Below are 15,252 nucleotides of genomic sequence, written 5' to 3'. Positions count from 1 at the left end.
TTTTTAATAAATTTTTATCATAGAAAACAATACACAAAAATGTTGAACTTTTCAAGAGCTGAAAAAAAAAGCTAGTCTATTTAATCCATGCAACATTTTTGTGTTATTCATAATATAGAACATCAACTCACATTATAGCAAGGTATGTTTGGATTGGTTTATTAAAGTTTAACATCTAACATAACTACTTTTAACTACATTTGAGATAGTTTCTCAAAGTTTATGACATGCATAAAAGATGTTTTCATCTGCATATTTTTCAGTGATTTTTCAGCGTCGTCTTAAGTTTTTAGAATCTCTATGTAAATTAATTATGGTTCAACTGTGACCAAACAATTAGAATTTTTATTTAATCATGATTTAAAGGTGGCAAATTTGAAACATTGTGTTCTAGTCCATCTTAGACACCCTAAAAAACGACTGGAAAAACTAACTGTTGGAAAATAATGACTTAATTTTATATTTAGTCAAAAAAAAAAGTTTATACATTAACATTTATATGACCAGTCTTTAGGCTATTAAGGTGTTTAATGAAACAATTTTTAAATTATATGTGACAAGTGTTTATACTTTTGTTTAAGATATATGTTATCTATCGTGCAATTGTTGGGTTGGTTCTTGCTCCAAACTTGTACATGTGTGTGCATATACAACTAGAGTTAAAGTAAGGTGTTGGTAGCACCTACAATTCTAAAACAATGTGTGTGCCTCTGTCGTGTTCAAAATTGACACCGACACTTATAATTACGTTAAATTTATTTATTTTGTAAATTATTATAGGAGTCAAAGTATCAGTATCAATGTCAGTGTTTCCAATATCCTTGCTTCCTAACTGACTTTATTTGATACTACTACCAGGTTTTGAAGAGTGCTAGTTTTCTCTTTCAAATAAGGAAATGGACACAGAAAGATCAATAGAAGACCAATTCTCCAAGCTACATCCTTCTTTACCACAAAACACAAGAATCGGAATAATCGGTGCTGGTCCAAGTGGCTTATCAGCTGCTTATGCATTAGCCAGACTTGGTTATAAGAATGTTACAGTTATGGAGAAACATCACACAGTTGGTGGCATGTGTGAATCAGTAGAAATTGAAGGTATGTCATAGTTTAGTTTCACACTCTAAATGGTTTCAAATCGCGGTAAAATGTGACCAATGCAACCACAATTGTGTTTACAGTCTGCAATTTACAACTATGTGTTGAGTTGGTAATGGATTTTGAATGTGTGCAAATGTCTATACAGGAAAAGTTTATGATTTGGGAGGACAAGTTCTAGCTGCAAGCAGTGCTCCAGTCGTCTTTCATTTGGCGAAAGAGACAGGCTCTGCATTAGAAGAAATGGATTCTCACAAGCTTGCTGTTGTGGATCCTTCATCAGGAGAATATCTTGATACTAAAGTTGCTGATGATTATGTATCTGTTATGTCACTTACATTGGAAATACAAGTTAGTCCCTACTCTCCCGTCAATTTTATAATCTTTCGAATATCAAACGGTTCATAGAGATTGTTCGCTGACTTGAAATTTGAATGCTGCTGTTGTTGTTTGACAGGAAAAAGTGAAGAATTGTGGTCGTATCGGAGTTCACGCTGTTAGCGATATTGCTTCAGACTTAACTCCAGAGTATCTAGAATGTCATGGACTCAAATACGTTCCTAAATCTGTAGCTTATGGTTACACTGCTTCAGGATATGGATTTGTTCAAGACATGCCTTATGCATACCTTCATGAATTTACTCGAACGTCAATGGCCGGAAAAATTCGAAGATTTAAAGGTGGATATACAAGTCTTTGGCGGAAGATTGCTGAATCACTTCCTTTTAGAGTTCTATGTAACACTGAAGTATTGTCAATCAAACGGAACTCAGACAGGGCCGTGGTTCGTATCAAGAACTTAAATGTAGTTGAATCATTGGAATTCGATAAGATCATAATTTCTGGCTCGTTTCCATTCAATTATGGAAGAATTTACCGATCGCCTTCTACTTTCATAGGTATGTAGACTTCTCACCGATAATTTTTTTTTAAAATTTTCGTTTCTTTCTTCGGCATGGTAACTTATTGAACAAGTCTTACGGCAGAATGCGGAAAAGAAGTAATGGATGCAAGTGATCTTGAAAAAGATTTATTCAGCAAAGTCGAGACAAATGATTACTACACCACAGTTTTGAAGATCAAAGGGCTGGAACATTTTCCTATTGGATTTTATTATTTTAGTAAATATATGGAAGATCCAAGCACAATTGGAAATCCAGTTGCAATGCAGAAATTTTATGATGACAGTAATATATTCTTGTTCTGGTCCTACGGAAACTCGGTTGATATTAAGGGACCAACTGTCAAGGAGCTTGCAATAAAGACAGTAGAAGCAATGGGAGGGGAAATTGAGAGTTTCATTTTTCAACGCCGCTTCAAATATTTTCCTCATGTTAGCAGCCAAGGTATTTTTCGATTTCATTTTTCAAATCCATCTTTTAATTCCAAGACTCTAAATTTCGAAGCTTCAATGCAGATATGAAAGATGGATTCTATGAAAAGTTGGAATCAGAGCTTCAAGGATCAAATAATACTTATTATGTTGGTGGTCTTATGGCATTTGAGCTTACAGAAAGGAACTCGTCTTATGCCATGGCTCTAATTTGCAAGAACTTTGCCAACAGAAATGATTTGCCGACATTTCCTTACACTAAGGTAATTTATCATTTCTATACTTTTATGGATCTTATCTTAGAGTCATATTTTCCAAATAGACCTGCACCTAATAGAAGTATGTTTTATGCAGAATTTGTTTCCCTTGCAAACTGAGCTACAAAAGAAGAACCCTAAAGAATTAGATGAATTGCCAGAAGTGAAATTTCCGAATTTGCCTACTTTGAATAGCTACTTAAAGTACTGGGGGACTCATCCGATTACTCAAAATAGGACTCTTTATACATGGATTAACGAAGAAGGGAATCCGGTGAGCCGCAGGACCTATGGAGAACAGCATTTTTATTCTTCTTGTGTTGCTCATAAGCTCTTGACGAGCCAAAAGCCGGTTATCAAGCCCGGTGACCGAGTTCTCCTTGTCTACGTCCCCGGTTTAGATTTTATAGATGCGTTCTTTGGATGCCTAAGAGCTAAAGTCTTGCCAGTTCCAATTATTCCCCCGGATCCCATGCAAAGAAGTGGACAGGCACTAATGAAAATTGAAAATATTGCCAAGTCATGTGGCATTGTTGCAATTTTGTCAACATTAGCTTATCACTCAGCTGTCCGAGCAGGTTCTTTGAAAAATTTGATTTCACTAACACGGAAAAATGGAAAGTCATCCAGCCGTTGGCCAAATCTTCCGTGGTTGCATACTGATACCTGGGTCAAGAACTCTAAGAGCATTGTTTTGGAGCATCTTGATGATCAAAACGAACCACAGCCTGACGATACATGTTTCTTGCAATTTACCTCGGGATCAACTGGTGATGCTAAAGGAGTCATGATCTCTCATGGAGGGCTAATTCATAATGTGAAGTTGATGCAAAGTAGATACAAAAGTACCTCAAGGACTAAACTGGTAAGTTGGCTTCCTCAGTATCATGATATGGGGCTTATTGGAGGACTTTTTACCTCTCTTGTTAGTGGTGGATCTGCGATTTTATTTTCACCTATGACATTTATCAAGAAGCCAATGTTATGGCTTGAAATCATCAGCAAGTATCAAGCAACTCATAGTGCCGGCCCTAACTTTGCCTTCGAGTTACTAATCCGAAGGTTAGAGTCTGACAAGGATAAGATTCGGAATTTAGACCTTTCATCTTTGGTTTTTCTTATGACTGCTGCTGAACCAGTGAGACAGAAGACCTTGAAAAGATTCATTGAGTTAACAACTCCTTTCGGCTTATCTCAAAAGGTGATGGCTCCTGGATACGGCTTGGCAGAAAATTGTGTCTTTGTAAGTTGTGCATTTGGAGAAGGTAAGCCTATTATTGTTGATTGGCAGGGAAGAGTTTGTTGTGGGTATATTCGTCCGGAAGATAAAGATATCGACATTAGAATTGTTGACCCAGACACTTGCGAAGAGTTTCACGAAGACGGGACGGAGGGAGAAGTCTGGATTAGTAGTCCAAGTGCAGGAGTAGGATACTGGGGAAGGGAAGAATTGAGCCAGAAAACTTTCAGGAATGAACTTACAAATCATCCCGGACGTAAATACACAAGAACCGGAGACTTGGGACGAATAATAGATCAGAAGCTATTCATCACTGGAAGAATCAAGGATCTTATCATTGTTGCGGGGAGAAACATTTACTCGTCTGACGTGGAAAAGACAGTTGAGACTTCATCTGAGTTTCTTCGTCCCGGTTGCTGTGCTGTCATAGGTGTCCCTGAGGAAATTCTATCAGCAAAAGGGATTTCCATTCCAGATGGCTCTGATCAGGTTGCGTTGGTTGTGATTGCAGAAGTAAGGGACGGTAAGCCAGTTAGCAAGGATGTGATTGACATCATTAAGATGCGTGCGGCAGAAGAACATGGAGTCAGTCTTGCTTCTGTCAAGTTGATCAAGCCTAGAACCATCAGCAAAACTACATCGGGAAAGATCAAGAGATTTGAATGTCTCAAACAATTTACAGACGAGACACTGCACTTGGTACCTCTACGTACGAAACCTATGATGACAAAGAAATCTAAGGTATGGCCATTTACTGCATCAACCTGCAGAGAAGAAAAACCATTCCAGCTCCAGCTAGTAAGAAGTTCACCTGCAGATAGTAAGAGGATCAATAAAAGCGACATTGTAGAGTTTCTGAAAATTCTCATTTCTGAGCAGACTGGAGTACCAATCAACAATGTCTCAGTCACTGACAACCTCACATCCTACGGAATTGACTCAATTGGTGTTGTTAAAGCAACTCAAAAACTCTCAGATTTCCTTGGAACACCAATTGCAGCTATAGATGTTTTCACTGCATCATGCATCCTTGAATTGGCTAGCTTCTCAGAGGATCTTCTGTCAAAGACTCAGCCTCAGATAGTGAGAAGTATACCTGTCACTACTAAAAGGATCAATAAGAACGACATCGTAGAGTTTTTGAAAGCGCTTATTTCTGAGCAGACTGGAGTATCAATTGACAACATCTCAGTCACAGACAACCTGACATCCTATGGAATCGACTCAATTGGTGTGGTTAAAGCAACTCAAAAACTCTCAGATTTTCTTGGAACACCAGTTGCAGCAATAGATGTTTTCACTGCATCCTGCATTCAAGAATTGGCTAACTTCTCTGAAGATCTTTTATCAAAGACTCAGACTCAGCTTTCAAATAATCCATCCGATGTTCCAGAAGCGGAAATTGATTCAACTGAATCAGTTGTGGAGGTATCCAAGTCTCGCCAGTTGGGTATCCGTGTACTTCAATTCCTGGCTCTTATTTATATCTCAATCATGCTGGCCTCTCCTGCCTATCTATCCATAACTGCTTTTACAAACTCCAGCCTATGTGCCAATAAATCAGTAGCTGGAGTTCCTTGGTTAAATTACATAATTTCGCTGGTTTTTACACCTCTTGCTTGGATGCTTTGCATTGCTTCTACTTGCATTTGCATTTCAGTGTTTGGAAGTTCTTTATTGGGGCAAAACTATAAACATACTTCTGACATCTCCATTTATTCAATGGATTTTGTCAAGTGGTGGACACTATATAAGGCTCAAGAAATTTCCTCTAACGTTTTGGCAACACACCTCAGAGGAACAGTGTTTCTGAACTACTGGTTTGAGATGTGGGGTGCAAGAATTGGATCATCAGTTCTTCTTGATACAGTTGACATCACAGACCCGGCTCTGGTGTCAATCGGAGACGAAGCTGTCGTTGCGGAAGGGGTTTTGGTTCAAAGCCATGAGGTAAAGAAAGGAGTTCTAAGTCTCCATCCCGTTAGGATTGGAAACTGTTCTTCTATTGGACCTTATGCTGTTATTCAAAAAGGAAGTGTTGTTGGAGAAAGTGTTGAAGTAAAGGCTTTGCAAAAGGTTGGAGGAGGTGAACATGTGCTAAAGCCAAATAACCTTGATAATATTGATAAGGTATGTTCCATTACACAATGCTTACAAAAATAAGTTATATAATCTACGCATATATTTTCATGATATTTTATATAACTGATAAAAATATTTTATACATAAACACTTACATGATAAAAACTCATGTTATAAACACTCAATTAAGTAGTTTATGGCAACAGAACTTATATCTAAATCATAATTTAAGACAGAAGATAATTGAAGTTTGAACAATTAACTAATACCTTAACATTTTTATTTCAGAGTGCAGATCTTCCTGTTATTAAGAGCAAAACTCAATATGATACCATCTACCACTTTTTGGGGATCTATCTTGTTGGTTTTCTCTCCTCACTTGCTGCAGCCATTGCATATTTCTCATATATCAAATTCTCAAAGAAACCTCCCTCACTCCAACACTTTTCATTTGTTTGCATATGTGGCGCTTTTCACTGGATCCCGTTTACCGTCATTGCATATGCTTCTATGTTCTATGATGTCCCATCAAACTCCATCAATTTTGCCATGTCATGTACCGGCGCCTACTTGCTTCATAGTCTCATACTCATCACTCTCACCGCTGTTCTTACCCGTCTCCTCATATGTAACCAAAACCAATCCGAATTCAAAACCTGGCTTCAATGCCGATTAAACTTTTCCTGCCACCTTAGATGTGCTAAGCTTCTCTCAGGAACAGAAGCCTTCTGCATATACTTACGCCTTATGGGGGCAAAAATTGGCAAGCATTGTTCCATTAGAGCCATCAACCCAGTTTCAAATCCAGAGTTAATGTCAATCGGTAACGGCGTCCATCTTGGAGATTTTAGCAAAGTGATTACAGGGTTTCATTCTTCCAATGGATACATTAGTGGAAAAATCCAGGTTCAAGATAACTCAGTTATCGGAAGTCAAAGCTTAATTCTCCCCGGTTCTCTCATCCAAAAGAATGTGATCCTTGGTGCACTTTCAGTAGCTCCAATGAACTCTATACTCCAAGAAGGTGGTTTATATATCGGTTCACAATCCCATATAGCTAACTTAACTTCACCATTGCACAAACAAGACTCACCAAAAGTAACCTTCACATTGACAAGGAAATGGTATCAAACCTTCTCATCACTTTTCATTCAGCCATTTTTACAAACAGTTTCACCTCATATTTTATTAGGATTAGCAATTTATGCTCCTTTGAACTTGATTTTTCACCTAAAGAATACCAAAAAAGTTCCAATCTTTTGGTTACTTCCTTTGGTATGGATTCTCTCAGGTACCATAGCCGCATTAACATGTGTTATAGCCAAATGGGTACTTATAGGAAGGAAGAAAAAGGGTGAAAAAGTGTCTATATGGAGTAAAGGAATAATCTTGGATACTACATGGCAAGCTATAAGAACATTAACAGGTGATTATTTCATGGAAATGACAAGTGGGTCATTTATGTTTGTGACATGGATGAAGATGATGGGTGTTGAAGTAGACATGGATGATGGTGATGTATATGTTGATAGCATGGGAGCACTGTTGAACCCTGAGATGGTTAAGATAGAGAGAGGTGGTTGTGTGGGAAAAGAAGCATTGTTGTTTGGACATATATATGAAGGTGATGAAGGAGGGATGGTGAAGTTTGGAGAAATTAAGGTTGGTGAAGATGGGTTTGTTGGGAGTAGAGCTATGGTTATGCCTGGTGTGAGGTTGGAGAATGGGGCTAATGTTGGTGCTTTGTCACTTGCAATGAAAGGAGAGGTTGTTAGGTGATGGTGAAAATGTTGGTTAGTGTTTTTGTTTGTGTTGCAATGTAATGTATGGTTTGGAGTTTGATTAGAGTGGAGATTTGTGACTCTGGTTTAGGATCTGGCAGAATTGAATAAATTTGGTATATAGTGTGAAATTTCACGCAAATTTCACATGTATGTTGATATTGTTGGAATCTGTTTGTAATATATAAAGCATAAGTGTTACTCAATTCAGTGGAATCTCTTTGTTTTGTTAATTGATTTAGTACAAATGAAAAACTGATAAAGAATAATCACATTGGACTTGGCATATAAATTATATACAAAATTGAAAAGAAAAAAAAAAATCATACTCTTCAAACTTTGAAATAAAACTCAATATGAACAACAACAACAACAATATTGATATGTGATTGAAAATAAATAAAATTTAAAGAGATATATGAACCTTAAGGGTCATTCATCGTTACAATGACATCTTAATCTTAATAATATACAAACATGCCTTAGTTGAAGGAAAGTTTTCTAATGTGTTATCACCTAACCATAACCATGTCAAATCATAAAAAAAAAATCAAATTTCCATGCCATATTTAGCTTTAGAATTACACACCATCTTTTTTACTTGTCACAAAGCTTGAAAGTTGAATTTTTTTTTTAACCTTTGCATTGTGTGAAAGATACAATTCGAGCTTCATATGTGTTAAAGGACAAAAACATTCATCCGGACCGGCCCAAACATGTGAAGGCCCGAGTGATAAAAAATCTTCCATATGTGGCTATGGGGCTGAATCAGGAACACAATATTTTTTATTTTGGCAAATTTTCATTGGCAAGGTAAATGGCGAAATTATTGTCGCAATAGGCAGATGTTGGTTGATTAAAAGAGTAATTCAAATCTTTAAACAAGTTGTAAAGCCATTGAATCTCGCAAGCCAAACTTGCTAAGGCTCCGTATTTCGCTTCTGAGCTGCTCCGCGAAACTGTGGGTTGTTTCTTTGATTTCCAAGAAGTTAGAGATGATCCTAAAAAACAACATATCTGGTGATTGATTTTCTAGAAACATGGCAAGTCGTCCAATCAGAATCTGCAAAACCAGATAAGATTAATTCAGTGGTTGCTGAATAAAATAAGCATGTAGATGGGGTTGTTTTTAAATATTGTAAGATTCAAACAGCAGCTTTAAAATGAATAGTTTTAGGTTTTGAAACATATTGACTAAGTTGTTGAACGGTAAAGGCTATATCGGGTCTAGTGGTAGTTAAATATAAAAGTCTTCCAATGAGCCGTCTGTATTGAGTTTCATCCTCTAAAGGAGGAGAATCTGCACAGTCAAGCTTAAGAGAATGGTCATAAGGAGTTTTAGATGGCTTGATAGTAAGCTGCCTAGAATCTTCTAAAAGTTATAACATGTATTTTCTTTGATTAATAACGATATCTTTGGAAGATCGGGCAACTTCTATGCCAGGAAAAAAATCTAAGATTCCTTAAATCTTTAATTTTAAAACAGTCGTGAAGGTAAGATTTAACATATTGAATTTTCGAAAAATCATTTCCAGCAAGAACAATGTCATCAACATAAATTAGTAAAGCAGTAAAAGAAGAATTATGATGTTTGGTAAGTAAAGAATAGTCAGCAATAGAGTATTTATAACCTAATGAAAGTAAGGAATCAGACAGTTTAGAATACTAATGTCTGCTAGCTTGTTTGAGTCCATAAAGGGACTTTTGTTGCTTACAGACTTTGGTATTATTGCCAACAGAGTTTGGTAAAACAAGGCCTTTAAGTAATGTCATATATACCTCTTCATGTAGGTCACCATGTAAGAAGATGTTGTTAACCTCTAATTTCTCTAAAACCAACCTTTAACAGAAGCTAAATCAAGTAGAGATCTTACAATTGTGAGCTTTACAACGGGAGAAAAGGTGTCAAAATAATATATACCTTCAACTTGAGTGTAACCCTTTGCAACCAGACGTGTTTTGTAGCACTCTATAGATCCATCGGCATGAAATATAATTTTAAATAGCCATTTACATACTATGGGTGTTTTGTTGGGAAGTAAGTCAATTATAGACCAAGTGTTGGTGGAAGTTAGGGCATCTAGTTCAGCTTGCACAACACGGTTCCAACAATATATTTTAGAGGCTTGGTTATAAGATCTGGATTCAGTGAGGGAGGATATGGAAAGGCAAAAAAATTTATAGGGTGGAAAGCAATTGTTGTAGGTGAGAGTGGAAGATAGAGGAAAGGGGTTAGCATGGGATATATGGTTGGTTGTTAGGTGATTTTGCAAAAGGTTACAATGATAGTCATTTAGATAGCTAGGGGATGACTAATCTAAGTAGAGAGTCTTAATAGGGGAGGATGGGGTTGGGTGCTTTATGAGAGATATTTGGGTGAGTAGAAGGATTGTTGTTATGGGGATGTGGAGTTATGGTGGGAGGAGTGGAATGCGGTAAGAGATGAGGTGATAAAATAGGGTCACGGTCAGGTTCAATAGTTTGAGTATGTAGGATAGGTTTAAGGTCAGGTTCAATGTTGATGCTAGTTGGCTTAGGGGAGTTGTTGGTGGTATGAGCATCAATATTTAAAGGGAAGACGGATTCATAACATATAGCATTCCTATAAACAATAAATTCTTGTGACTGCAAATTATATAAAAGTATCCTTTTGGGCCATTTTTAAAGCCTAAAAATATAATTTTCCTAGCACGAGTGTCAAATTTAGTTCAATTAGTAGTTATAGTAGAGGAAAAAGCAAGACAACCAAAGATTTTTAAATGTAAAAATGGGGGATCCTTGTTATATAAAAGTTGAAAGGGGGACTTTTTTTTAGTAAAGGTAAGGGAATTTTATTAATGAGATGAACAACATGTTGTATAGAGAAAGGCCAAAAGAATTGTGGAAGGTTTGGTTGAAAGAAAAGAGTACGAGCTACATTTAAGATGTGCTAGTGTTTCCCTTCGACCAAGCCATTATGCTAAGGGCATTCAACACAATAGCGTTGGTGAAAATGCCCTTAGAATTAAAGAAATCATGCATGATAAATTCATTTTCATTATCACTTCTAAGACATTTGAGATATGTTGAAAATTGATTCTCAATAAAGAAAATAAAAGTAGAAATATGTTTGTGAGTTTCACTTTTAAGTTTCATTACAATAATCCAAGTAAAATGGCTAAAGTCATCAACAAGAGTCAAAAAGTAGTGATGTCCTTCAATAGAGGGGGTAGAATAGGGGCCCCAAATGTCATCACATATGAGATCAAACATTTTATATAAACTACTATGACTAATAGGAAAAGGGAGATGTTTTTGTTTAGAAAAGTGACAAATGTCACAAGAGCCAGTTTTATTAAAGGGGGTGAAAGGGAATTGTGTGCTAATACATTTGTGCACAGAATTAGAAATGTTTCCTAATCTATGATGCCATAAGGTAGCATTGTGTTGTGAAGAAGAAAAAGAATTATTACTAGAAACAGGGAAAGTATTATAGCATAATGGTTGAGTATGGAAGACATATAGATCGCAATAAAGTTAAGCTAAACCAATCGTTTTTAGGATGAATTCTGCAAAACCAAACACTTATTAGTATGAGAAGCAGAAGTGAATTGAGTAATAAAAATTAAGTTAATAGTGAAAGAAGGAATATAGTAAACATTCATAAGAGTAATAAAGTTAGAAAGAATAACAGTTCCAGATATTATAGCATTGGTCGAGTGACCATTTGGCATTTTCGTCATAAAAATGGGGATAGTATGAAAATTAGAAAATTTTGATAAAGAATATGTTATATGGTATGTAGCATCAGTGTCTATTATCTACGGTGTTAGAACCTTACCTAGTGGGGAGAAATATTGTTGACATTACCATTAGAAGAGATCACCGAGTTGAAGTCTGAATCCAGAGGCGTGTTAGGTTGAGGAGTGTGGTTGGTGAGGTGCTATTGTAAGAGAGTAAGCAACTGGTTATACGGATCCTGAATGGTGATAGTAGATGAAGTGTTATAAATAGAAGGAGCGGTAGCGGAAGTTTCTGCAGAGGTGGAATTGATAGATGAATTTTTTAGACGATGGTGAAAGTCGGGTGGGTAACCGTATTTGACGAAGCAACTTTCAACCGTGTGATTGGTGCGACCAAGGTGTGTGCAAACACGAGTAGAGCCGAAAACATGTCCCCGACCACCATAGGAATTGTGACGACCTCTACCTTTGGAGGAAAATGGTTAAGAACCATGCCCGTTGCCATTGGGAGATTGAATCTGGGAGGCTAGGGTTAGGGTTTCGGAAGGAGTGGGGATAATGATTTGTTTCTCGTGACCAAGAACAAAATAAAAGGTTTTGTCAGGGGTGGGTAAAGGCTCCATCATCATGACTTGTGAACAAATATGGTAGAACTGTTCATTGAGGCCTTTTAAGAATTTAAGAACTGTATCTTGGTCGCAAATTTTTTAAGATCAAAGACAACACCGCATATGCAAGGTATGGCGGAGGTACAATTTATGGTAGGACGGTAAGTATAAATCTATTCTCAAATGGAGGTCAACTGAGTGTAGTAGTTGGAGACGTCAAGTGAATCTTGTTGAATACGAACAAGGTCATCTTGAAGATCAGAGAGGCAAAAGATATCTCCTTCAGAAAAATGATTTCTGAGATTTTCCCAAAGAGTAAAGGCATTTTCAAACCAAAGAATGGATTGAGCGTATTATCTGAAAGAGGTCGTTGAAGCCAAGATAACACAAAGTTGTTGCACCGAACCCAGTGATCATAGAGAGGATTGTTAGCAGTAGGTTTGGGAAAGGTTCAGACGATGAATCAGATTTTGTTCTTTGAAATAAGGGCAACCCTCATCGAACAGGCCCAAGAAAGATAGTTTTTGCTGTCTAGGGTAGGGGTATCAAGAATGAGGGATGTATTTTCGTTAGGATGGATGTAATAGGGGTTAGTAAAAGAATCGAGAAAAGTGATTCTTGGAAGCCAATTTTCATATCTACCAATGGTCCTCATATGTCATATCTTCTCTTTACTAACGATGTTCTTATATTCACTAAGTCTAAGAAGTCTCAAACCAGAGCTATTTCACCCTTTTTGATAAATTTATTTGTGCTTCAGATCTGAAGATTAACCTTGCAAAGTTTCAAACAAAAATAAATCTATTTTTTATAATGTCTAGCATTTGGGTTACTACTTCATTGGACAAATACCTTGGATTTCTTATCTGATTTTAACTTCATCATAAAAAATGAAAACTCGCATGACTTCTTGGAAAAATAAGCTTCTCAACAAGTCTGGTAGATTAGCTCTTGCTACATCGATTCTCACCTACATCGCTTCTTTCTCAAAACACTTGTGACACATTTGATTGTGTGATTAGAAATTTTATTTGAAAGAGATACTAACATTACATATATTCATTTAGTCAGTTGGGTAAAATTAATCGCCCAAGGAAGTTGTGTGGCTTGGGGGTTCGATCAACTAGGGATGCCTATACAACCCTTCTTGGCAAGATGGTTTTGGATATGCTTTAAAATACTGATAAAATTTGGGTACGTCTCATTTTCCACAAATATTTGTCAAGTTCCCATTTATTTTCATTTTTTGTCACCACAGGTTTCGCCACCTGGAGTTCTATTGTTAAAGCGAAGAACGTCCTAAAAAAAGGTTTAATTTGAGGCCTGATTCAGGCTCCTCTTCTTTCTAGTACCGCTACTAGACCTCCCTTAGTCCCCTTGTTGTCTTTGTTGACTATGTTCACATTCATAACCTTAACATATCAACTAAATATTTTAAGTTTATGATGCCGCCTCACATCAACCACTTGTACACTCACCTACCTTACAACATTATCATTGAACTCACCAACAAAAGTCTTAGTTTAAACCCCAATATATAATACGCCTTCATTTAGTCTGATAAGATAAGAGGTACTTACACTCCTAAGAGTATTTACTTGATCCTAATAGGGAACCTTATTCTTGGATTTTAGATATGGAAATATCACAAAAGATAAAGTTCTTCTTTTGGCTTGCTTGTCACAATTTTGTTCCTACTCTCCCTTTGCTTCATCGCTGCAACAAGGGCCCCTCGACTATGTATTATAGATTTGACCTAGAAGAATATTTTTTCCTTGATTGTGTTTGTGACTATTAAGGTTCTATAAACCTTTGGATGCACCTTGAGTTTAATCACCCAAATTTGTTCACCACTCAAGGTGGAGAAGTTTGGATAAAAAATGAGATTCACAGTGTTTGTCATAACCTCTTTTCTGCAAGAATTTGGTGGGCTTGGAGAAATATTAACTCTACTTGCATATCACATGAAACCATTCTTGTATATCGTCTCCTGAGCCGCCCACTCTACGACAAACTCCTTTCGCAATTGGTTTCTTAAACCTCAAAATGATCTCACAAAAAAATGATGCATCAAGTGGAACTCCCTCAATTATTCATGCAATATTATTAATGTCGATGGAATTGTAATGGAACGCCAACTCGCACTGACTTTGGTGGTACCATTCACACCTCATTTGAAACATGACAATATGTCTTCTTTGTATTTATCCTGAGCTCCTCAATTATACTCCATGCAAAAAACTTTGGGTCATCTACAAAAAGACTCTCACTAGTCAAAGATAGGAGAATTATTGATTTGGCATGTTACACAAAATTAGTCCCCAGTACCAGACCACCTTAATCTAGAGTATTAAAGATATCTTATTTTAAAACATTTATTTAAAGTTGTCCACACCTCGACGGAGACAATCAAAGTGTAGGTTACATGGTAAAACTCAACGCATCTCCTAACGGTGATCTCGTTATAAATAACTCTCCTCCATTATAATTGAATAGTATCCACGCAGCACTTGATGTTAGTACTCTAATCTTTCAATAATGATCTAATCTTGCTTATAAAAAAAATGGGGACAACTTCTCTACCCATCACAAAAAGTTGGGTAGTGTACCTCCAACCAATCACATGATTCCATCTCATCTAACACATTTAATTATTTATTAAAATACTATAAATGTTTGTTGTTTTCAAAATATTTTACAAAGGAGGTAACCTTATCCAACTTTTTAAGTTGGGTAGATAAAAATTCACCAAAAAAAAATTATTTTTGTCTATAGTTTTTTCTCTCTTTTTTTTAGTATTGTAGCAAAAGAATTTATCAAAATATTTAAATATACCATCATCTCTATATTTTTTTATTTACTTTTATTATTTTAAAAGGAAAACGGTCAAAACTAAAATTAAGACAAATATAATACACATTGGAATAGTATAAATGGTTGCAAGACATAAGCATGGCATCATCTCTATGATAAAAAAAACTGGCCCTACCAAAATGATTGAACGTGGGACATCAAAACGTATTTCATCACCAATCAAACACACCCACCTGTCATTCACGCCGCCACCAACCCCCTACGAGGATGTCTATCCAACACGTGCCAGTCTGCCAAACGTCTCATTACCTCGTAAT

At 36.5% G+C, this 15,252-nt stretch overlaps 1 protein-coding gene across 1 annotated transcript; it reads left to right on the top strand.

The window, feature by feature from the left end:
* The first annotated feature begins 828 nt into the window (after positions 1-828).
* Positions 829-6,194, top strand: LOC131635293 (uncharacterized). Its single transcript, XM_058905907.1, has 6 exons — positions 829-1,098; positions 1,247-1,449; positions 1,556-1,997; positions 2,085-2,444; positions 2,516-2,694; positions 2,786-6,194. The coding sequence occupies exons 1-6, from the start codon at positions 897-899 to the stop codon at positions 6,089-6,091; spliced, it is 4,692 nt and encodes a 1,563-aa protein (XP_058761890.1). The 5' UTR covers positions 829-896; the 3' UTR covers positions 6,092-6,194.
* Positions 6,195-15,252: the final 9,058 nt, after the last annotated feature.

Source organism: Vicia villosa, unplaced genomic scaffold, assembly GCF_029867415.1.
Source record: "Vicia villosa cultivar HV-30 ecotype Madison, WI unplaced genomic scaffold, Vvil1.0 ctg.001463F_1_1, whole genome shotgun sequence".
NCBI classification, from domain to species: Eukaryota; Viridiplantae; Streptophyta; class Magnoliopsida; order Fabales; family Fabaceae; genus Vicia; species Vicia villosa.
This window is presented reverse-complemented; position numbering and strand designations above follow the sequence as displayed.